Here is a 25,431-nt window from a genome sequence, read left to right as displayed (position 1 = left end):
ACGGTTTTTAACGTTAGCCCCATACTGGTGCTCTTTTGTACGTGAAGCCTAAATTAATACTTCCCCAAAACCATAGTCCTATTTTGGTATCTAACCCCCCCTTTTTTTTATAAACAATGTTTTATGTAATTGGTGCAGAATAGGAAAAAAAAACATTTGTTTGTTATAATTGTTAACTTATGTTATTAATTTACTGTTTATGGTTATTACTTTACTATTTTAATTTACTGTTTATGGTTATTACTTTACTGTTTGTAACTATTATTGCCAATTATAATTGTTTATAATATGTTGTAAATACTTTATCTTTAGTTAATTAATGTTGTGACATTTTTGTAATTATGTACACAGTCCAGTTATGTTGTAAGGGCTGCTATTATAAATATAGGTAATTAGGAGTATAGACTATGTAATTTTTCCCCTTTCTTTCCTTTCTTTGTATTGGGATATCAGATGAAGCATCGATGATCTTCATCTTCTCTTTTAAGCACTCTGTAATCTTTGTTCAAGTTTACTAATGATACATGATCTCTTTCTTCAATCATGAGTGTTAAGATGGTATCAGAGCAATCTCTCTTTACTTCCGCACCAATTCTATGGAAATCGGTCACTGATCGGTTCAAGAATCTCATCTTTTTAAGTCCTTTCGATTTCTTCTTCTTTCTCTTCCCCAATCTTTGGGTCTTTTAATCTCTTTCCTTTTCCAGCTTCTAATTCCTTAATTCTTGTTCAATTTCCTCCGATCTTTCGTTTATACTCTTCAAATCTCAACTATGGTGAACAGAATTGACGAATCCAGCCCCTACTTCATTCATTCTAGTGAAAATCCGTCTCTCGTTCTTATTACCCCTCCGCTGTCCGGAACAAACGACTACCATTCATGGAGTCAGAACATGAAGATGGCCTTATTGTCAAAGAACAAATTAGATTTCGTCGACGGCACAATTGAAGCTCCGGCGAGCAGTTTGGCACAATTTGTCACCTGGAAAAGGTGCAATAACCTTGTTCTATCATGGATAGTGAGATCATTGTCGCCCTCAATCGCTCAAAGCGTTTTGTGGATGGGAGATGCAAGAAGAGTTTGGGTCAATCTTAAGGAAAGATTCGCGCAGTCTGATGTTTTCCGTATAGCAGCGCTTCAGGGAGAAATCTATACTCTAAAACAAGGTAACAAATCGGTATCAGATTATTTCACTCGGCTGCAGATGCTTTGGGACGAATATACCTCCATTAGGGATATTCCTGAATGTGTATGTGAAGGTTGCGTTTGTAACGCGTTGAATACTGTCAGGAAAAACAGGGATGCAGATCAAGTGGTTTGTTTCCTAAAAGGGCTGAACGATGCCTTTGCTACTGTTAGATCTCAAATTATGGTCACCGATCCCATTCCAAACATCAACAAGGTTTTCTCATTGATTGTTCAACACGAATGCCAGAGTCAAGCCTCAGATGCTACTAATCTTGGTCAAGACCTGTTAGCATTAGTTCAGAACCCCAAGAACCAGAATAATGATCTTCAAGATCTTATTGCTTTTGTACAAAACACAAGGGGCAACATGAAGTTCGGGTCAAATGGTCAGAAGTGTACTCATTGTGGAATCAAGAACCATACAGTGGATAGTTGCTACAAGAAGCATGGATACCCACCGGGTTACAAATTCAAGAGCAAGGTCAATAGAGCAAATCTTGTTAGTGCTGAAGATGATACGGAGAACAACTCAAGCGGGATTTTGGGAGCAGCTCCAGCCAGCCTCAATCCAGCAATGAATCAACTCTCAAATGATCAGATTCAACAACTGTTGAAGCTTCTTCCATCATCCAGTAATACCTCGCACATCAATTGTGCAACTGCATCCATCTGCCCTGTGACAAATGTCACTGAAGGTATGTCAAACATATCTCTTCTTGCTAAAACTCAGAAAATCTCTTGGATAGTTGATACAGGGGCTAGTTGCCACATATCAAGTATAAAAGAGATGTTTTCAGACTTGAGACCTGTGAACAACTGGAAGGTCCTCTTGCCTAATAAAACTGAAATATATGCGTCTCACATAGGAACCATTAAATTCACAGAGGATTTTATTCTTCATGACACACTCTTAGTTCCTAATTTTGTTTACAATCTCATTTCAGTTTCTAGGCTAACCAATACCTTGAATTGTGAAGTTAAATTCACTAATAGCAACTGCATTATACAGCATATACAGACGAAGAAGATGATTGGTTTAGCTAAATCCAACGATGGACTTTATCAATTGTACAGACCCTGCTTGAATGCTGATGTTTCTTTTAATAAACATGTCGTTAATAATGTGGATGTTGTGAATCATGATGTTGTTAATCAATTTTTTTATGTTTCTTTAAACAATGTTGACAATCATAATGGATATGATGTTGGTTTGATGTGGCATAATCGCCTTGGACATATAGGGCAGTCTAGCTTTGGACATGTGAATAAATATATTGGTAATTTAGACATTGGTAACATTGTGTGTGATATATGTCATCTAGCTAGGCAGAAGAAGCCTACCTTTCCTATTAGCAGGTCCAAGACTAGTAGTTGCTTTAATATTATTCACATGGATATCTGGGGCCCCACTCATACTGGTATTAATGGAAATAGATATTTCCTCACTGTGGTAGATGATTATTCTAGGTACACGTGGATTTTCTTTGTTCAAGTTAAATCTGTTGTGTCTGTTTTGGTTCAACGTTTCATTTCCATGGTTGAAACTCAGTTTAATAAAAACCGTTAAGATCATTAGAACTGATAATGGCCTAGAGTTCAAGTTAGATACCTTTTTTGCTGACAAAGGCATCATTCACCAAACTAGTTGCGTTGAGACTCCTCAATAAAACGGCCTTGTTGAGAGAAAGCATCAACACATTCTGAACATAGCCAAAGCTTCACAATTCTAGAGTAAATTACCTATCACTTATTGGACTTACTTCATATCTCACGCAGTATTTCTAATTAATAGGTTACCTTCCAAAGTAATTAATTTTGCTTCGCCTTATGAGCTTCTTAATGGTAAAGTCCCCAATTATGATGATTTAAGATCATTTGGTTGCCTTTGCTTTTCCTCCACGTTACATAGAGATAGGAAGAAGTTTGATGCCAGGGCTGAAAGGTGCATATTCCTTGGATATCACCCTGGAACTAAAGGCTATAGGGTGCTTAACCTGGACTCTTACAAGGTCTCTGTCACTAGAAATGTCATCTTTTATGAAGCCATTTTTCCTTATCAAGAACTGGTTAGTAAAGATAATGGTGAATATAATGCCCCTATATTGCATGAAACTCTTAACAGGGATATTGATGCCGATACCCCTAATGGGGACATCGCGGTCCTTTCCACTAGCGCCTTGTCTGACCATAGTGTTAGGAGGTCGAACAGAATGACTAAACAACCCGAGTACTTGAAGGACTACCATTGTGCTATCGCTCAAGGTCTTTCTACCACATCTATAGAGAGTACCACCTACCATCCTTTGTCCAAGGTTATTTCATACAATAAACTTTATAATTCCCAAAAGCACTACTCTTTAGCTCTTATGGCCAATCAGGAACCCAGAACTTACAGACAAGCTGTTGTTCACCCTGAATGGCGGCAAGCTATGCAGGAAGAACTGAATGATTTAAATAATAACAAAACCTGGGAAATATGTACCAAACCTGAGGGGAAAGAGGAAGTGGATTGTAAATGGACATTTAGGATAAAGAGGAAAAGTGATGGGACTATAGATAGGTATAAGGCTAGGTTAGTTGCTAAGGGTTTTACCCAACAAGAGAGGGTTGATTTCCTCGATACTTTCTCCCCTGTTGCTAAGTTAACTACTGTGAGAGTTCTTGTTGCCTGTGCCGCAATCAAGGGGTGGCACTTAGAGCAGCTCGACGTTAACAATGCTTTTTTACATGGAGACCTTGAGGAGGAAATTTACATGAAGTTACCTCCTGGCATTAGCAGTGATATCTCTAATCCTAGTTGTAGACTGACCAGGTCTTTATACGGGCTTAAACAGGCCAGCAGACAGTGGAACATAAAACTTGCCACTGATTTGCAATCTATAGGTTTCATCAAATCTTTGGCAGACCCTTCACTCTTTATCAGGAAGAAAAATCATAGTTTTATTGCCATTACTGTGTACGTTGATGATTTAATTCTTGCTAGTGATAACCGTGATGACATAAGAGAGGTTAAAGCTTTCCTAGATAGAGAATTCACCATCAAAGACCTAGGAAAACTTAAATATATTTTAGGTATTGAGGTATCTAGGACTTCTAAAGGTATACATTTATGTCAAAGGAAGTATGTTCTTGACATGCTTGCTGACTTTGGGTTTTTAGAATGTAAGCCCTGCTCTACACCTACATCCATGACTAAAGTAGACTTTTCTGGATCGCCTTTACTAGAAGATACTACTCTATACAGGAGACTTGTAGGGAAGCTTCTCTATTTAACCAATACCTGACCTGACCTTAGTTATGCTGTACAACAGCTTTCACAATATCTGGATAAACCTACTGAATTGCATCTGGTTGCTGCTCACAGGGTACTTAGGTACTTAAAAGGCAATCCTGCCCAAGGTATTATGCTATATGCCGACTCTGATATTCATATAAAGGCTTATACTGACTCTGACTGGGCTAACTGCACGGAATCCAGGAAATCTATTACTGGTTTTTGCACCTTTATAGGAAAGTCCCTCATATCCTGGAAATCTAAAAAAACAACAAACCATTAGCAAGTCATCTTCGGAAGCCGAATATAGAGCCATGTCACTCACTTGTGGTGAGGTTCAATGGCTTCAGTACTTACTTAAAGACTTACATATGATTGAGTTACATTCCCCCACGTTATATTGTGATAACATATCAGCCATTCACATCGCTAAAAATAGTGTTTTTCATGAGAGAACGAAACACATTGAATTGGATTGTCACTATGTTAGACAACACACTACAAGAAATATGACATTTTATGACGCACAATATTTGTCATGAAAACATATTTTTTCGTCACAATAGACAATTGGTGACAAATATTTGTTGTCACATCGATCGTCATGGTAGGAGCGTGGTATTTTGTATATATGACAAATTTTCGTTTTGTAATAACAGATTTACTTTTATATGACGATAAAAACCGTGCGTCATTGTATGATTTTGTTTTAGTGACACTTATTTTGTCATTAATGTTGTGAATATTTTGTCACTTCAAACCATATTTTTGTCATAATTGTGAAAATTTTCATGACGTCTTTCACATTTCGTCATCTAAATATATAATTAAGGTGACGAATTTCAATAAATGATTGAAATTATACAATTTTAGTGACATTGAGATTTACTTAACTATTGTCACTTAAAATATGATGTCGCCATGAATGAAATATTTAAATGACGCAATTCATTTTTTGTCATAAAAAATGGTATTTACAGTGACAAAAGGCTATATAAAATGGAAATTGTAGAATTTGAATGACGATATACTTTTGTCACATTAACATTTAATATGACAATCGTATTGTCATTAAAGGTACATGTTTACTGACGATAAAGATCGTCATGAACGATTATAATATAATAACAAGTTAGTTATTGTCATTTAATTAATATATACAGTGACATTTTAATATGTCATTCAAAACACTTTTGGTGACAAAATGGATCATCACTATAAAATATATTTTATGACAATAATAACTGTTATGAAAAATTACATTTTATAACGATAAAATCAATATTGTCATTTAATAATTATAAATTCTGACACATAAATTTGTCACTAAAAATGAAATATTGACAGTTTATAATATCTGACCGCTCTGGCCTCGGAGAAGCGATCAAGAGCGTCAATTCCAAGCGGCTCAATGAACTTCACATGAAGTATAGAGTAAACAAAAGCTGACATTAGATCGTACATAACTGCTAAGAAGAAGAACAATTGAATCAGGAGACATCGCCCGAGCTAAAGTTTGAACGCCATCTGTGAAGGAACTTGAATTATCTCTTTGTAAAAGAAAAGAATAGCCAAGATGAGACATACATAGTATCAAGAAATAAGTTGAACATATACAAGACCTATTTACACAATCAAAATTCTAATTGGACATTGCCTCCTATACAATAATCATAATCTTACACATCCATTGATAAGTATAAAGCTACCCAATAAAAAAATTCTAATTGGACATTGCCTCCTATATAATAATCATAATCTTACACATCCATTGATAAGTATAAAGCTACCCAATAAAAAAATTCTAATTGGACATTGCCTCCTATACAATAATCATAATCTTACACATCCATTGATAAGTATAAAGCTACCCAATAAGGCATTCACATCTTGTTCCTGTTTTGCATAACGGGAGGAATTTTGGAATGCCAAGGCTAACATGATGGAAAATCAAGTCTATATAAATGTATATCAGCAGACAATTGTTACCTACATGTTCAGTCAAATACTTCTCGTACTCTTCATAATGTATACTTGAAGACATCAACAGACTGCAATCATGTTAACAAGCAGTATAGCCAACTACACTTGATAATAATGAAAGTAAAGAAAAGAAAAGAAAAAACTCACATAGATACTAACGCATGATACACTTGACAAACTTGAGCATACCTTGTTATACTTGGCAAAAGAATAGTCACCAGTCGGTGGAACACCTTTTACAACTCTGACCTGCAAATCATACAAGATAGGTAGTTTTAACATACTATGAATGGCAGAGTAACTATTAAGCTACAAGGCAACTTCAGTAGCTAAAAACTCTACCCAATGGTAAAGCTGTAGATTATCTTTCCGAGCAGAATTTGTAACAGGAAGCCACTGCCATGTGATCTGATGAAAAATTTCAAGTTCATAAGAGGGACATCTTAGTTCATACATTTGAATTATTTGGACAATTAAACACGAGACATCAGGAGTATATAATCAACTTACAGTATAACCAAGTAACAAAGCAACACCAATGAAGCATAACATCACGTTCAATGAACAAGGACTGCATAAGCTAAGGACGAAATTAATTCCATCAAATTATCCTATGTTTTTAACAAACAGCTAAGTTCAAGACTTTATTTAAGACTCTAGCCAACATTTTAGTATTTAAAATAAACGAGAGACTCCACCATAAGTAACACCCACAATGAAAATGACCTAACCAGTAAGTTGTTAGCTCATCTCAACCTTAACTTTTCAGCAAACCTCAACTTTTCGCACAACTGGAAAAGATAACAGCAGAAGCAGAATGAAAACCATTTACCATAGACGAAACTAAAAACACTTCAAACAAAATGAATGTTTCAACGCCAACATCAAACACTTCAAGCGCTAATATAGCTTATTTAAGATACCAGAAACACTAGAAATAAGCAATTAAGAGTCAATGAAAAGGACAAAATAAGAGTAAGACTGAGACTGACCTCACTCGCAGCCTCTACCAAAGAGAATGAGAAGCAAATTACCACAGCACAAGTTTAATCTTAATTAAACCCTATTTAAGCAAATTACCACAGCAAACAAAATACAAATCAATCCCAAAGAAACTCAAAATGCAACGTTGTCGTTTTCTCCTCTCCCTCCTTTTCACAATTTCACTTTTCCATCCCCGGCCGACTTCGGCAGCCGCTTCTCCATCTTAACAAATGTTTACTGTTCTTTTAAACAGGTGGTTTGCATATTCTAGACCTTAAATCATATATATTCATAGATAGTATAACTCATCTCCATAAAATTTAAATGATCTAACACTCAGGATAAAATTCAGTGTTTAGAACCTCATCTTTACATTTTAATCATAAAGAAAGCTAGAAAATAGCATTGTAGTGTTTTAGTGGAACTTAATTGTTAGAGATACTGTTAGTGCTATAATTGTATACCTAATTCTAATATAGTAGTAACTATAGTATATCATCTTATTACAAAGAAATTACGAAGATAATAAGATTTATGAACACCCATCTACATAGGAAAATGGAAAAAATACTAACAACCAATTGAATCAGAAACAATTATTTAAAAACTAATTTCTGTCAAATTTTTCTTTCTGACTAATAACAATTCCATATACATAATTATCCAATATCTGAAAGACAAGTTTGTGGAGGGAATGCGGTAAGCTACATCTATACAGGCACATGAACTTTAGAATTTCAACTCCCAAGTCCAAGGTTTGAAGATGCTACACATATATTTGATCATACTTTTTGAATCACTCTCTTGATCTATCCATATGATATTTTTGCTTCGATGATACATCATACAGGCATAGGATATGAAAATAATAAACAAGGGATAAGATGCAAAAATACCCTTTAACGTTGACGGTCAGGAGCAATTTTACCCCTAACGTTTAAAATGGTACAATTCTACCCTTAATGTTGATAAGTTAGTCCAATTTTAGACATTACTAACTGAATTTTTTTCTCTGTTAAATGTTCTTTCATCTTATGACAAATGTGTTGGAAAAATTGAAAAACTTCAAATCCTATGATCATGATTTTGAAGGATGAAAAGACAATAAAGTCGATTGAATCAAACGCATTACCCATCACAAAAATAATCACGAAAAAGAAATAATTCAATGAAAAAAAAATTGAAGAATCATTTAATCTCATCTGCAATCCCCATCGAATCTCCCCTTAGCACCACTCCAACGGCAACTTGATAGAGCTGCCAGCTTCCGAACCACAGCAACCCGACTGAGCTGTAAATTGGATTCAGTATTTACCACAGGCCTTGTATAGCAAAGATCTGCAAATTGCTACCAAACAGAAAAATACAAAATCATCAATTTCCCATTCTTTCTCAACACAACTAAAAATTAACATGCGAATGGAGAATAATGTAACCAACAAAAACAAGCCAGGAAGAAGATGTTAGGGACTGGCGTTGATGAGATTCATGAGGCCAGATGGACTTGAGAAGCTACAGGTTAGGGATTGCAGATGAGATTCGAGAATTGCAGATGATAGACCATTTAACTGAGAAAAAAATTATGTTCGTAATGCCTAAAATGGAACTAGTTTGTCAATGTTAGGGTAAAATTGTACCATTTTAAAAGTTAGGGGTAAAATTGCTCCAGACCATTAACGTTAAGGTTATTGACAAACAATAAACAATAAACTTCAATTCCAAAATAAGGAACAAGATCAATATAACACAAAGCAGAGAAATCCAAACACAAGCAAGCAATACACCAGCAAATCAAGCAAATAAAATTAATGAGCTTACATGAAAGATAGTGGACTGACGGTGGCTGGCGAACAAAAAGTTTGAAGCTTCAATTCGATTCGGTAGAGACGAATACAACGTTTGGAAGAATTCACAAGCTTCAACTCGATTTAATGAAAGATGATTGGGAAGAAATTGAAAAACTGAAAATTAGGGAACTGGAAATAGAGGGCTTAAGAGGTTTGACGTTTGGAAACAGAGAATTAGGGCGAGCTGTGGACTTTATCGTTAATTGTGAAAATCCCCAAATCCAAATATATACATAAGTTATATCTATTACTTCAGGCTAAAGGGATTTAGTCTAGTGGTATTGTAATTCTCTCCCACATATACAAACACGGTTCGATTCTCTCAGTACTCAACTTTTTGCACTGATTTTTTTTTTCTCAAGCTACAATTTTAAGTAATTATTTATTGCTACAATTCTAGGTAATTTATTACCTATATTATTTGTTTGATGCTGAATGCCAACAAAAAAAAAATATAAATTCCTTTTTAAAAACTATGACTATAAATATCTTATCATAATATGATAATATATTAATATTATATAAATAATAATATAACGTCACTATAATAAATCTTATAATTATTATTTTATATTTATTTTTTGTACGAGGATTACAAATTATCATATAAAATGTAATATTTAATGATGATATATAAAGGTTATAAATTAATATTCAATTATGACAATTTAACTTATTGTTACATAAACATGCAAATAAATAACAATATACTAGTACTGTCATAATATAGTAACAAGATATGATAATATATATTTTGTAGCATTTTTTAAATATTTTTATCACGTATTACAATCGTCATTAAATGATTATATGCAACTACGAAATATTAATTGTCATTTATTATAAATATTTTGTCAATGAATAATTTTTTTTCTAATTTGATATTATTAAAATTTCTCCGAAAATATTATGATGACGATCATTTATATATCGTCATAATAATATCACAATGCATGATGATATTTAAATAATATCATAAATAATAATAATAATAAATGACAAAATTTAATTTGTTACCGTTTGTTCCAATTAAAATATCACAAATACAAAGTGTCATTAAAAATATTTTTTACAATGACGACAGATTGTCACCAATTATTCTCATTTCGTCGCTAAAATTTTTCCCTCCAAATTTACATTACTAAATTTTTCCTCCAAAACTATAGGTTACGATATTTCGCTTATCATCATAAACTATATCTTATAGTGATGAAAGGATAGAACAATGCAGACATTCGAAAAAATTGTCATGAGAAAAATAGAAACTACGACGAAAGATAAAATCGGTCATGTTTAAGTGATTATTAGTGACGAAATTATATTCGTAGCAACGAAAATCATCATAAAATGTCATTTCTTGTAGTGAGCGTTTTTGTTTGTTTGTTTTTTTTTTCTTTCCTTTCCTACCAAAAAAAAATAAACATGAGATTCTATCACTTTCTGGCAATAAACATCTTCTTAATAATGTTGTGGACGCCTGAAGTTTAATTTTGAACAGTGAAGAATTGAAGAAATCTAATGGAAAAGTGAGAAGATTTTTATTTGCTAACTATACTTTTGTATGTTTCTTAACTTTGTAAGTTTGTTTTTTGTTTTCATTTTGTAAATAATTGTTGTGCTAACTGTTGTTTTGACCATTTTGTATAATTTTCTGTTTTCTGAAGTTAGTAGATCAAAAGAACTTGATTTTAAGGAAAGGCTTCAGAGTGAACTTGATTTTGCCAATTTTAAGAACTTGGTTGACGTTGAATTGGTAAGTTTTATTTTAAAATAACTGATAATCTATTAGCAAGTAGGTTTATTTTTAGATGAACCAGTTTTTACGCATGGTCAATTATATGTTGCTCTATCCCGTGTTACAAACAGCTCGAATCTGAAAATAATAATACATGCAAATTCGAACAAATCTGAAGTAATAGAAAATGAAGGGGCTGAACTACATAAAAGTTGTTTGACAAAAAACGTTGTCTACACCTAAAAAAGAAATTCTAAGTCCAGATTCAACACCTTCTACTCATTTGAAGTCACCTATATCTCAATGTTCTTTGCCACATGGAGCAAAAAGGAAGCTTCAGTTCATAGACCGACCATCAAATGTACAACAACCACCGACAGAAAACTCAAACAAAAAAAAGCAAAATGAGTATGTACAAAAATATTATTTTTTTTAATAAATAATTTTAATATTAATGTATTCTTTTAGGGGGGCCTCAACTTCATCCAAGAAGAAGTAATAGTACTTTAAGCATAAACATTAAGATTAGTTTATTTTCTGTCAAATTAAGTAACTTCGTCCAATTATTTGAAACATATGTACTTATTATTAATTTTTTTTATGTAATTGACAAGTCATCTGGAATGTCTCTCTGGACAATTTCCAACTACTATCTATATTTCTATCTTCATCTACATTTGTATTGTATTGAATATTCAAGCATTGTACCTGCACTTACTTAATATGCTACTTTGCTGGAATTATTATCAATCTATTCTGAACAATTTTAACTTAAAAAAATCCAGATTTGAAAATTTAATATGCTAATTTATTGAAAGTAATATCAATCTATTTTTTAACAATATTATTACAGATCGATATTTTCATACACTTATATATGTGCCAAATTAGATGGTAATATAAACGAACCCCAATTCCATACATTATTAAGATTCGCGGACAAAATCAGCATCTCATTTATTCTTGATGGTCTTCAATTGATCAACCACCTACATTTCTGGAAAATACATTTATCATATAAATAATGAAATTAAAAAAAAAGTCTTTTTTCAACTAACAACCAAACGAAATTTGTTTGGGTGAAGATATTACCTTCTCTAGATCAACGAGGACCAAGGACAATTTCAGGAAGGAAATAGGCGAATACTATAAGGAGGATGACAAGAAGAATGATCTCTGAGATAACCAAGAAAGGGATGTCATCCATGGGTTCTCGATTTTTCGGATTCGCCATTGGTTAGTGTGGATAAAGAAAGGCAGAAAGATGGTGAATCTACAAATTGATTAACGGAGGCGTGGAGATGGAGATACATAAATTAGTTTATATAGTGGGTGAATTTTAGGGTTGAGTATTTGATTATTGTCGTACGACGTCGTATTTGATATATATTCGTGTTAGGGAAGATGAGAACAGTATGCTGACATTATAATGACGTATTTTTTATACACGAAAATTATACATTTTATTTTTTTATTTTGTTAGGTATTTTTGATGGAAAAACAATTTATAAAAATTGTATATTTCCTTTAAAAAAAATTGTACATTTTTTGTGTACAATATTATTTAATTATTTTCTGAGTTTTTGTTTACCCGAAGCAAAGCGAGGGTATCTTCTAGTTATATATATAAAAGAAAAACTAATTATATGATTATTTTCTTTATACAATTGTTTAGTTAGTGAAGGTACGAGTAATTGTAGGTCTCTAGTGCTTTGTTTGGTCCAAACATGAACCAAACCGGACCGGACCGAAATAATTTGGTTCGGTCCAAACCAAACCGAATTATAATTTGGTTTGGTTTGATCCTAAAAAATAGAGGTAATTTGGTTCGGTCCAGTTCGGTTTGGTTAGGTTTTTGGACCAAACCGGACTAGGCTCACCCCTACTCTAATATAAGACGTTTATAAGCAATATCGACAATTATTCAGATTGCAACCACATTTGTCGAATAACCTTGGGACTTCAACAGGTTTATACTAAACAATCTTTAGAGTATTTGGTTTCAAGTTAACGTCATCATTTTACAATCTGCTTGATAGAAAAATATGTTTTCATCTTCTTGAGCTAGCCAAATTTGTTTGGGATGTTGAAACTCATAGGACTCATGTGTTTGAAGAGTTTATACCATAAATGAATCGCTTGGAAATTTTCAATTTCTACAAAATTACTACTCCCATTGGACAAATCCAATTTATGATCCAAATTATACCGACAAATATGAATATCTTTATTGAATTTCTAGCTACCCCAACCCAATCGGATAGAGCAGTATCACAAATACATTTGTTCACATGCATTAGTTTTAGGGTAAATTTCAAAAAAAAAAAACCCATATGGTTTTATGGTTTTAAAAAAAAAAGGACCGTGTTATATGCCGTTACATGAATTATGGAAAATGGCTTAACACCGTTTAACTTGATGACGTGGCAAATGGTAAAATTGTCCGAATTTGTTGGGCGATTCTTCTTCTTTTTCTTCTTTTACAGTTACAGTTACAGTTACACTTCTTCTTCTTCTTCTTCTTCTTCTTCTTCTTCTTCTTCTTCTTCTTCTTCTTCTTCTTCTTCTTCTTCTTCTTCTTCTTCTTCTTCTAATTTCATTGTTTTCACTTTCTTTTTAATCTCAATTTCAAGCTTCTTCTTCTTCTAATTTCATTGTTTTCACTTTCTTTTTAATCTCAATTTCAAGTTTTTCTGATCTTTTTCTTCTTTTGAAGATCTTTTATTTAGCAGGATCTTCGAATCAATGACAACAAGCTACAATTCAGCGGACGACGATTCTTGCCGAGACGACTCGACATCACTCATTCTCAAATTCGTGGCCATGGCATCGATTCTCCTGGCCGGATTGGCATCGCAATCCCGCTCGTCGGAAAGCATCGCCGTTTCCTAAGAACGGACAAGAACCTCTTCGTCACAGTAAAACCCTTCGCCGTTGGCGTAATTCTGGCCACTGGTTTCATTCATATGCCTTCGCCGTTGGCGTAATTCTGGCCACTGTAACAGAAGAAGAAGAAAAAATGGTGGCCCCATTTGGGTATTTTTTTTTTTATTATTTTAATTTTCTTTTTGCTTTTTGTTATTTTTATTTTTTTATTTTAATTCGAACCATTTTACCCTTTGCCACGTCATCAAATTAAACGGTGTTAAACCATTTTCTGTAATTCTTGTAACGGCGTATAACACAGTCCTTTTTTTTTTTTGTAAAAACAAACCACATGAGTTTTTTTTTTTAAAACCATGAAACCACAGAGGTTTGTTTTAGAATTTACCCTTAGTTTTATTACCAAATTAAGAAAAATATAATTGATTCATTTATGGGAGGAATTCTTACCATCTAAATTGCATTTTTCCTTTTAATTCTTAAAATAAAATCCTATGGTTCCATGAAGTAAATAACAAAAGACAACATCTATTAGAAAAACTTGCATCATCCGTAAGCATACCTACCATAAAAATAGAAAGAACATAAATTTAAACTATGCAGGTAGAATGATGTTCATAGATAAAGACACAAAAGGAAATTTCTATGTCCAAAGTCATACCTTCTGTGTGACAAATGAGGAAACATTTGAGCATATTAATTTGCCACAATTTCTATCATCTTATATAAATCAGAATGTCTCTTTTTAATGTCTTTTTTTTTCTTTATCCTTTAAAAATCCTCTCTACTTGAAAGCATAACATATCATAATTTTTTATCAAAGCCCATAAATAAAAAACTATATTTTTAACAAACCTACACACAAACAAAACATCAACAGAGGTCAATTTTCTACAAGTATTTGAATAATTTGAATTGCAATGATTTTATATACCACCACATTCAAAATCTGCATAATGTTTTTAAAAGTAAAGATACCAAAATTTCATAAGCAAGATGATGGAGATTAGAAACAATATTTAAAACTCACATCAGAATATTCTGAAACCATTTTTCACAGTTTTTCACTAATTAATTTCTGATTTCAGCAGTGAAAAAGAGCTAAAAGAAATATAATACAAAGACAATCAGAGATGGGAAAGGGAAGAGAGATGAAACGAAAAGGGGAGAGTACATAAAGAGAGAATGGAAACAAACACTAAATTTCAGATTAAAAAACTTAGTTTACATGGAATGAGAATAAGAATGACCAAAGTGGTTTTAATGAGTGGGTAAAATAATTAGTAACTGACACTAAAAACTAAAACACGTTAGGCTAAAAATCCACACTTTTATAAATTAAAAATAATTTGAAAATTTTGAGGTAATTACACATCAGCTAAACTTCTATTAGCTTGACATGTGGTAAATTAGGTTCCAGCTTTTATAATACTAGATTTTAGCCCGTGCAATGCATGGGTAACATGATTTTTTATATTCTATTCTACTAATGAAACTGTAATAGTTTTTATAAATATTACTCACTTCGTTTCATATTACATGTCTTTTTTGGAGAGTTGTACAAAAATTAAAAATATTAAAAGAAAATTTTTGTTATCCCTTAATTATTGATTTCACTATTTATTTATTTTATGATAAGTCCATTATTTTAATTAATTTTCATAAACCTACTTTTTATAGCACACGGAATGTAACTTAATATGTATTAATCATATGTAATATGAAACAAAACAAAATCTCTAGAAAGACATGTAATATGAAACGGAATGAGTATATACTAATCCTAATTAAATAATTAGAAAATTATTTTTATCATTCACATTAACAAAAATATAATGTAAATACTATAGATAAATTATTTAGTTTTTTTTATGATAGTTTTATTGTTATCCTATTATCGACACAAACTATATAGAAGAAAATTTGAACCTATAAATATATAACTGTTTATTCTAAATCTATTACAAATAGTGTAAACATGTTATTTTTATTTTTATTTTGAATCATGTTATTTTTTTAGTCCAAATTCTATAAAAAAAAGTGGATCTTTTTTATTCCAACATTTTTTTTTCATCAATTAATAGAAAATATTTTCCTCATAAATTATAAAATAACTCACGCCCTCCACAATGTACCTTTGCATTAGACTTTTATAACGTACCTTTGCATTAGACTTTTATCTTGTTTCATGACATGAATGTTAAATTTAATTTTAGTGTTAGAAGTGATTTGCACCAATTTGCTGTAACAAATTAAACCCATAACAATTAAGATATTCTGATAGTGGAAGAATTACTATGGAAGCTCAGTGGAAACTGTTTTCCTGAGATAATTTGTTGAATAGTAACAGTGATTTTAAGTAGTACATTTCCTGATAATAATTATATTGCAAGAAGCAAAAAAAAAATGATAAGGATTAGAGAAGAAAGTTAAGTAGTACCAACTCAGAAATTACTCTAGTTTATACATAATTCCTAAATTGATAATTTCACTCTTGTCAATTGCCTTCCAAGCAATTACACATTATATAAATATTCTTTTCAATTTATGGTAGTTTTGATTAAGGGTCTGTTTGGTTGTTTGTTGTTCCTGATTGCTGTTTGCTTAATAGTGTTCGGTAAAATGATGATTATCTTTTGCTGTTACTATGTAAAATTACTAATATGGACACGTCTTAAATTAATAAATAAATATATAAATTTGTTTAAATAATATGTAAAAATATCCCTGATGCTGAAAGTCGAAAAAAAATTATCCATAACATTTAAAATTATGCAATTTTATCTTTAATATTAACAATTAAGAACAATTTTTACACATAACATTAATAAATTGAATCAATTTAAAAAAATAATTCATTAATTATTCCACTTTCTATGATAAAAATGACATGCATAAATAAAATAATGTAATAAATGTATGTGTAAAGCCTAGCAGTGAAGACCCAACACCTTAAGTAGTGGAATACTCATAGTTGGCCATTAATTATGTTTACGGTTGATTTGCATTTTGTGATTTACCCCAAGGTCAGAAAAGCTAAACAGCAGACTCGAAAAGGCAAAAGTAGCATTTTGCTGCTTATTCAAACAGCATCCTATTCCTTCATATTCAGGAGCTATTTCTCAACTCTAACCAAACAGCATTATATCTCCATTTAGAAGAGAATCAGCAAACATGAGTTAAAAAGAGGAGAAACAACGCCCTCTAAATCTAGTCTATCAAATATTCAATTATACAATCAAGCATGAACCTACACACCTCATGTTACAATCTCGGATGACCATAACTCTTCAATGTAATGGCTTTTCAATTAATCACAATAGTAAACTACACTTCAAAGCATACCACAAAAGAAATTCAGTAAAAATACAATACTGAGGCATTAATACATGTAAGCATTTGAAGAAGAATATGTAAACCCAATCAAAGCAGACTATGTAATTAAAAAAAAATAACTGCAGAGATTGACATTCACTACAAGAAAAAAACGCTATCACCGACGGAAAAATCCGTCGGTGATAACCAAAAATGTGTCGGTGATCATCATCACCGACGGAAGACCGACAGAATCAGATGTGTCGGCGTTGACCTCCTAGGTAATCGGTTGCGACATATTTTTGCCTGGGTCGGAGATATCACCGACACATTTAGTGTCGGTGATATGTGTAGGTGTTACCAACCCATTTTAGTTGGTGATTTTTATCGATCTTACCGACACCATCACAGACCTATGTGTGTCGGTGATCTAGTTTTCCATATTTATTTAAATTAATTGCCAATTTATTTTTTGCAATCATTTTTATATTTTCTTTTAGGTACTTTATTTGGATTGAAGGGAACTCATATATTACAATAATTCTATACAAATATCAAAAGAGTTCTAAAAAACATTTATCTCCACAAACAACACTAAACAATCAATCATTTTATAGTTAAAAAAACATAAAAACAATAATTGTGAGAGTTACGCAACAATGAAAAACATAGCATGCCATACCATACCAAATTCAATTCAAATTATATGGTATGAAAAACATTCCCTTCAAAACAATGAGGTATATATGAATACATAAGGATACATACCAAATGCAAATGTTATCTTATAAAAAAAACCCAACAGCCTCATGAACCATCCTGTTTTTATTTCCAGAAAATATTAATAGAACTATTAAATGTCAAAGAAACTGGGTATAACCCCAGTTCTCAAAATTTGAGTATACACATTTAAGCTAAAGTAACTAGTCTTACAATAGCTAATTTCAATCCTAATTCATAGTCATTGAAATTTTTAACACATTCTAATATTTATAGCACGTCATAAGCTCGAATTTTAAGATGTACCTGTCATAAGCATACCAGACAATACCAACTAATATCACTAGCTCAACATATAGCATATATATACTTAATAAATTTGACATACTATTAAGTCATATTATCATGTTATCACCAAAGAAGCTTCTGAGCAAACCATGAAACTAAATTTTTTGTCGAGAATAAAATCATGAAACTTAACATTTTACCCAGAATGAAATCATATATCTAATGTGAATCTAATGATTTACACATTAGGTGCACCATTTGGTTCCTAAATTTGAGAACGGACAGAAAATAAATGCTATATCCCAAAGTGAATCATCTAGTCTAGGCATAAGAGCCACTGAGCCCCAAACTTTAGGTCCTTGTGCCTGCACTTATAGTTATTTAATAATGTCATGTCCCAACAACTAGGCAGTCAACATGTTAGATCAGCTGTCTGAAGCAAAGTCAGAGGTCTTTGACCTCTCATGTTCCCTTTTCTTGCATTGAAAATCATAGCAATCAGAGATGTTCTTCTCTTTTGTTCCCATTTTATTTTGGAGCCATCAAAGGAAACTATCTGTGTTAAAAAAAAACTTGGCCTTGATAGCTTAATAGCTTTAAAGTAAATCCAGTTGTTACAACCAATTCTGGAGTTACATCAACAGCCTAACAGAAGGTTTTCCAAAATCCAAATCTTTTGTCGATCTAGTAATTTATAAATAAATTCACCAACAAAAAGATTTGAATATTTTAATAGTACAAAAGAACTTGGACATAGTAAAATTCAGAGTAAACATCATGTTGCTGGGAAGTCAAACACATAAGGACAAATTACAACATATTACTTATTTAGTAACAAATCCTTTCATGAATGTTAAGGTCTATATACATAAGGACAAAATTTCCAGTCAAATAATACATACAAAAAGATGATTAATAAACTTCAACAACTCACTTTATTATTGACATTTGAAGTTTGGGTTGAGGAAAGAAATTCCGAAGCTATTCCCTTCTCCTTCAATGCCATGACCTGGTTTTCCTGATTCAAAACAGAATATTAAATTCATTAAAAATGAAAAATAAAAAAATCTCATAATCAGTACAATAAAAGACACAAAAAATTCACTGTAAAACCATTGCGATGATCAAACCTGTTCCTAATTAAAAAAAGTATAAACAGTGAGAAAGCTAAAAACCTACATTCATGGCAACCACACTTGGAGAATTCTCAGCATCAATTGGGGTACTCGGGAAGAACTGAACTTCATCATAGCGGAACTCAATAGGTCTCTTCTTCAAGTGTCGAGTTCGTTAGGCTGGGCATTAAATCCATACTGGTCTCAAAATCACTTAAACCAAAATAACAACATACATCAAATAAATCTCATTCCCATCTCAATAAACACCAAGTTGCAGTTAGAATCGGTTGAAGACAGAGCAATGAAAGGTGGGCCTGCAGATTTGGTTGCTGGTGGCCCAACATCGATTGCTGGAACTGCCATGTCATGCTAAGACTTGGAGGAATGTTTTCGTCTGGCTCAAATTATTGTCTTCGCCACAGTACCTTGACGTCTATGATGATGAAAACAGAGATTGAACCGAATTTCTTACTTAAAATCAATTTGAAAGAAACGCTTTACATCAAGAAACTCATCTTCGGTTAAGCTAGATCCATTAAGTTTACCACCTAGAACGTAATAAAAAATATACATCTCCTGCACAAATAGTCACTCGTTATATTCTTGTGTTTTTTTGGAAGAATAAATTCTTCAAATATCCAAAGAAGAAAGCATAAGACATAAAGCTTTAGAACATACCTCTTTCATATCCTTCACAATGATATACTTCTCTGCAAAAGAAGCACTAGCTATAGTTTCCTCGTGAGTATATTTACCATGAATTATTGAAGTGTATTCTCCCTTCTTGTGCTTCTCAACAGTATTCCCCGACCTTCATAGTTTTAAAAGCTCCATATCATCAACATACACAACATGTATAAAAGGTCAAACTTATACAAGCAATAATCAAATAAAATAGCTGATGTTCTATATATAGAATCTATAGATAGCTACCTTAAATACACAAGGGCAAGTGGTATCAATGATTTGCACATTAAAAATTTGCTCAAAATTCAACATCTAATCCACTACAACTCCCAAAGCAGGAGAAATCACAACACCTTTGTTCACAATTCAAATTGTTTGTACCTTCCTCAACCAGAACTTCTTCAACTTTCATCTCTTCCAAACGCTGCCATAAAGAACATTAAATATTTTGGTAACAGTCTTAATCTCACCTGCTAATCCCCAACACAAACAAATAAAAAAATTCAACTTTTGAAGGAACAAAGCAGAATATTGAAATTAAAGTCCAACAAATTAAAGTTAAAAGATAAGAATTAGGAAGTACTTGTAAAATCTTGACTCATAATCTCTAAAGTATCTTCTTTATGGCCAAAGCCTCTGATTATAATTCTTGCTTCGGGTAAAATTATGCCTAAATAAAGACCTTAGCATCAAAATCAGAGTTAACAGACACAGAAAGTGAAGCAGAATCACCAGTGGCAGATATGCATCGAACTGAGATAGTTTAGTAATAATCTAGAACCCTAACTCAATAAACCCAATTAAAACATAAAGCGATGAAATGAATTCTACCTGGTGGTGAGACTGCAAGAATGGAAGGCGCTACAGAAAAGACAATGGAACTGCAATGTGGTCTGTAGTCTCCAAATCTGAACAGAAAATAAAAGGAAGAGGAGAGAAATAATAAGGGGGAGTGGAGGCAGCGGAAAAGGGGAAAAATTTCGCTTGAAGGTGCGAGAGACTTTGAGGGGTTTGTGGATCTACGGGTTTCTAAAGAAAGGGGGAGATATTAGCTTACTAGGGTTTGTAAAGCACAAAAGTGGTTGGGGAGGTGATATTAGAGGCGCAACACCGGGGATGGTGGTTGTCGGCATCAGTGATGGTGGGTTGGGGAGGTGAGATTGGTAGAGAGCAAACCGAGAGAGGAGAGGATGGCGATTCATTTTAGGGTTTTACTTGGGTAGGTTCTCAAACTTGTTAGTTAGTTTAAGCGGATTATTATCTATCCAAAATAAATAAACTAGTATTTTTTATGAAAAAATAAAATAAATTATTTTTAGTGTTATTTTATTTACCGACTCAATTTCGCCGGTGAGTAAAATCAATGTGTAGGTGAAATATGTACACATATAACAGCAAACTATTCACCGATAAGTTTTAGGATTGGGTTGGTAAATGGGTAGGTGATCACCGATGGCAGCAATCGGTCGGTCATTCATCGGTAATCCTTTATATTTCCGACACAAATATTTTTATCGGTAAAATCTGCGGTGATGCTGTGTTTTCTTGTAGTGATTAAAAGTTATAGGAAATTTGAATAAAGCACAAAATTCTTAAGAATATGTGCATAAGGAAATGGTCTTGAAGGCATCAAATCTGATCATTGGCCTTTGCTTCATTTGCTAGATCATTTTTAATAATTACACATACCAGTAAGAGCATGATAGTTTCCGCTAACTGGAAAAGGTCTTTAAGCCATATAGTGTACCAGAGAACAAAAGAGAACAAACTCTAGATCTTCTCAAATCTCATACTACTTTTACCTAGTGGCTTGTTTGTCTCCTTATTTTGATGCTTGAGATATGACCCAAGTGTGGCACTTCCCAAGCCTGTGCAACCTGCAAATTTCAAAGACAAAAGTGTTAATCGGACTGTCCATTACCTCTTTATTTTCCTCATGACCAACCTAAAATGTTCCAAAACTCTCATAGATTATTTGGTGTCATAAACATTGTTAAGATTATTGAAACTCTAGATAGATTTCCTGTTCATGGCTGTTGGGGCAGTATTTGCCAATTGACTTGCTAGATTTGACAGGCCGAAGAAGAGCTTTTTGCTGTTAACAACATCATGGTTTGTTGCTAAGTAATATGCCTTACCATCTACAGATACTGATAGGAAACATTAACCAAGGAAATAATGATGAGCATGTCGTTGCTATTCTAACAGCCGAACTGAAGAGAAACAGTAGGGAGAGAGACAAACAAATGAAGCTTCCTAAAAAGCCAAAACTGTGAAAAAACTAAAACTTTCTACATAGACAAAACCTATAAACAATTCATCATAATTGTATAAAATCATATAGTAAATTATTTCGAGTTATTCTCAGATAACATTAAAAGATTACTTGAACTTCTTTAATTAGACGAACTCCTCAAATTAACATGTTCAGCAACTTAAAGAAGATGCCACAAACAGAGAGGGTCAAACACAAAATATATATCAAAATTAAAAAGAACACATCAGATCTCAACATTTAATTACCTAAAGCTTTGGGTAGATTCAATTGTGAATCCTAATCTTAAATTAGCAGATTCAATTGTGAATAAAGAGAGATGTAAAATAGAGAGTACCAATGAGAGATCGGATGCAAACTCACATTTGTACAGAGACAAATGCTTTGGGACCTTTCCAGGTAGCTATCCCTTAGCTGTATCACAAAATACAATTGTAAATAAGCAAAATAAAAACTTAAGGTTTCATAACCAATCAATTAATTTAAACCTGGCAAACGAAATAAAACCTGGAGAGCCCCTCGGGCTTCCACTCCTATGTGTCTTCTTAGTCTATTGATCAAAGTGAATAAAAAAAATAAAAGGGTTGAAACATAAAAAGATCAAACTTGTCTGAAATACAGAAGAATGACAAATGAAATAGTAAGAAATCAAAAGGAACTTGAGTATTACCTTTAATTTTCATGTGCTCGGACCTAATAGTGCTACCACCACAGCATCCGGATAGAGAGAAGAAGAGAAGCAAAAGGTCATTCGTCCTGAAACAGAATACCCTCTGTAGGGAAATGAGAAAAATATCACCGAGTTAGAAACCGATAGAGGATGAGGGAAAAAAGTAAATCTAGCCATCACATTACCACAATTGATTCTCGATATAGCTGGAGTTTGCCGAGATAAAGAAATCCCAGGCTTGCTCCATGGACATATGCAACACCTTCATAACATTTATGAACAATCAAATTTTAATCAGCAACAGAAACACTAAATAAGCAGCAATAAGATAAAGAAATTACATTTATCTATAAGCAAGGAAATTAGCGATTGAAGGAGGGATTCTCATAAATCTGGTGTCTTTCGCATCTGTAGACTCCTGATGAATAAAATGTTCAATATAATAGCAATCCACATTCATCTGTCATCAATCAGCAAGACAGCAAGTACGCCATCAAATTTCTGCCAGCACAAATTTTGAATTAATTAAGCACAAATATAAATCCTTTAACTCCCAATTTCCATATCTTCGTGACTTTATTTCCCTTTACTCATTGGCTCATTTAACTTCTGATTGTCCTAAAACGGCAAGGCAAGAAACTGTAGAGAAATTAAAATAAGCTTGAGCTCCAGAAATTAAAATGCAAAACCAAATTAGACATGGTTTACTCTCAAACTATACAACCTTTCAACAATATCAACAGGGTCGCTTTAATCAAAAGAGCAAAAAATGGAACAAAAAGTGAATAATCCACAAAATTCATTACAAAATGGACATTAGAAATTTTAGCTCTCCAAGAGTTGCAGATAAATTCCAGGAAGATGATAATTATACAGCAAACCTAAAACTAACTGCAAATGTAGATGATAATTATATAGCAAACAGATCAGCGACATTCACACACAAAAAAAACAGGGGAAAGGGGCGAAATTAGCGTAGGCTGAAAATTTTGAGATAATGTGGTGATAAACGAAATGAATTAAGTGCAGAATAACACTAAAAAAGATTTCAACACTTCAGTAAACTCATTGAATAACAGTAAATATACCAATGACAACTCAAAGTATTTTTAGGTTAATTAAATTGTCTTGTCTTCTCTACCTGCAATAATTAAATAATTTTTCTGACTCCCATTAGCTGATTTGTGTTTATAATCTTTGCAAAATGGAAATCAACAAAATAGCTATAAATAGGAAGATTATTCAACTTATAACGCGAGTACCTAGTTATGCAAACTGACAAATAAAAAATGGATTCTGGTTTAATTAAAGCTTCGGTTCTGGAACTTGCAACATTACGGTTTCATCTGAATAAAAAAATAGTGTTCATGATGCAGAGTTAAGAATCTCATGAAACAATTGCAAAGTAGATCACCTTAATCTTCAAATTACAATCCCAAAGAAACTAAATAAGGTACTAAACATTTTAACTACTGAAAAGGTAGTGAAGTAGACTTCCAAAAAAAAAAATCAGTGTAATTTTGCAACTCGAGAAGACAGAAGATATTCTCATGACTTTCCTTATACTTTATTCTTATCAAGATAATAAAAGAACCTCTAATTTAATTGGCATTCATTATCATAGTTCTCATCAATATGGAAGAAAAAGGTAAATTGCAGTAAAAAAAATGAATGATAATTCTCACTTGTACAATGTGGTATGGAAAACCAAGATGAGATTAAACCAAAGAGTTCAATAGCACTGCCTACCTTATGTCACCTTATGCCGCTGTACAATTTGAAAGTATCACCTAATAACAAAGCATCAAGGATCAAGGATCAAGCATAATAGGAGAAAAGACATATAGGAAACCCCACATCGCAGATAGAAATTTGCAAGGAAGGGCAATTTATATAATCGAATAACCTATAACTAAAGCAAAAGTTGATGAAATGAGGACATCACATTCGAGCACTGGAAATTTGTCAAACCGACTGAGGCAAAAAGTCAAATGCAAAAGCAGTGAAAATTCTTCAGAAATGTGTTTGACAAAGAGATTCTTCAGAAAATTTCCAATCCATGTCGAGTGAGTAAAGAGTAACCATCGCAATCGAAGAGAAAGGCGTCCACGGAGTCGAATAGAGGGGTTATGGAACAGTTAAGTGAATCATGAGAGTGGATTTTTCCTTAAATGTAGTTGGATTTTTGAGAGAGTGGGAGCTCATCAAAAGGCGAGATTCAGAGAGTGGAGAGGGAGCAGTTGAATAACAAATTAGGTATTACGTTGAAACGATTAGATGTAAAATAAAATTGAAGTTTCATGTGAAATTGACACATCCGTTAAGCTTGTATTAGCTTGACACCTGGCAAGTAAGGTTCCTGCTTTAATAGTATATAGATAGATTAATAGATTAAAACAACATTGAAATCCATATATATATATATCATATAGTATTTTTTTATCTCATTAGAATATGTGTATC

General features: G+C 32.6%; 1 protein-coding gene and 2 long non-coding RNA genes across 31 annotated transcripts; 1 reads left to right on the top strand and 2 right to left on the bottom strand.

The window, feature by feature from the left end:
• Window positions 1-409: 409 nt before the first annotated feature.
• Window positions 410-5,947, top strand: LOC136225967 (uncharacterized). 2 transcript variants are annotated; one of them, XM_066014197.1, is made up of 2 exons: window positions 410-1,884; window positions 5,811-5,947. In XM_066014197.1, the coding sequence occupies exons 1-2, from the start codon at window positions 774-776 to the stop codon at window positions 5,822-5,824; spliced, it is 1,125 nt and encodes a 374-aa protein (XP_065870269.1). In that variant the 5' UTR covers window positions 410-773; the 3' UTR covers window positions 5,825-5,947. The 2 variants fall into 2 exon arrangements, with proteins under 2 accessions (XP_065870269.1, XP_065870267.1); XM_066014195.1 differs by lacking the exon at window positions 5,811-5,947 and adding an exon at window positions 2,199-2,468 and having other exon boundaries at window positions 411-1,884.
• LOC136225968 (uncharacterized) lies at window positions 5,853-9,456 on the bottom strand. 3 transcript variants are annotated; one of them, XR_010687404.1, is made up of 6 exons: window positions 9,249-9,456; window positions 6,957-8,778; window positions 6,789-6,854; window positions 6,636-6,695; window positions 6,457-6,514; window positions 5,853-5,990 (listed from the first exon to the last, which is right to left on the bottom strand). It is a non-coding gene; the product is annotated as an uncharacterized lncRNA (long non-coding RNA). The 3 variants fall into 3 exon arrangements; XR_010687403.1 differs by having other exon boundaries at window positions 6,789-7,017; window positions 7,178-8,778; XR_010687402.1 differs by having other exon boundaries at window positions 6,789-8,778.
• A 9,551-nt stretch (window positions 9,457-19,007) lies between these two features.
• On the bottom strand, window positions 19,008-25,220 carry LOC136227845 (uncharacterized). Of its 26 annotated transcripts, none has more exons than XR_010688272.1 (12): window positions 23,310-25,220; window positions 23,154-23,230; window positions 22,969-23,071; window positions 22,806-22,848; window positions 22,636-22,712; window positions 21,826-21,900; window positions 20,855-20,931; window positions 20,607-20,693; window positions 20,405-20,493; window positions 20,015-20,147; window positions 19,398-19,912; window positions 19,008-19,236 (listed from the first exon to the last, which is right to left on the bottom strand). It is a non-coding gene; the product is annotated as an uncharacterized lncRNA (long non-coding RNA). The 26 variants fall into 26 exon arrangements; XR_010688282.1 differs by having other exon boundaries at window positions 20,855-21,900; window positions 22,662-22,712; window positions 22,806-23,071; ... (1 more) ...; window positions 24,718-24,758; window positions 24,875-25,220; XR_010688289.1 differs by having other exon boundaries at window positions 20,855-21,900; window positions 22,662-22,712; window positions 22,806-23,071; ... (1 more) ...; window positions 24,718-24,758; window positions 24,875-25,220.
• Between the last annotated feature and the right edge of the window lie 211 nt (window positions 25,221-25,431).

Source organism: Euphorbia lathyris, chromosome 4 (assembly GCF_963576675.1).
Source record: "Euphorbia lathyris chromosome 4, ddEupLath1.1, whole genome shotgun sequence".
NCBI classification, from domain to species: Eukaryota; Viridiplantae; Streptophyta; class Magnoliopsida; order Malpighiales; family Euphorbiaceae; genus Euphorbia; species Euphorbia lathyris.
Note: the sequence above shows the minus strand (reverse complement) of the source record. Positions and strands in the feature narration are given on the sequence as shown.

What these genes read in the sequence shown, in the direction of transcription:
- LOC136225967 (XM_066014195.1), top strand. Translation starts at nt 774, where the DNA reads ATGGTGAACAGAATTGACGAATCCAGCCCCTACTTCATTCATTCTAGT. An exon ending in TGTGACAAATGTCACTGAAG is followed by an intron (nt 1,885 to 2,198) that starts GTATGTCAAACA and finishes TGCATTATACAG; the next exon opens with CATATACAGACGAAGAAGAT.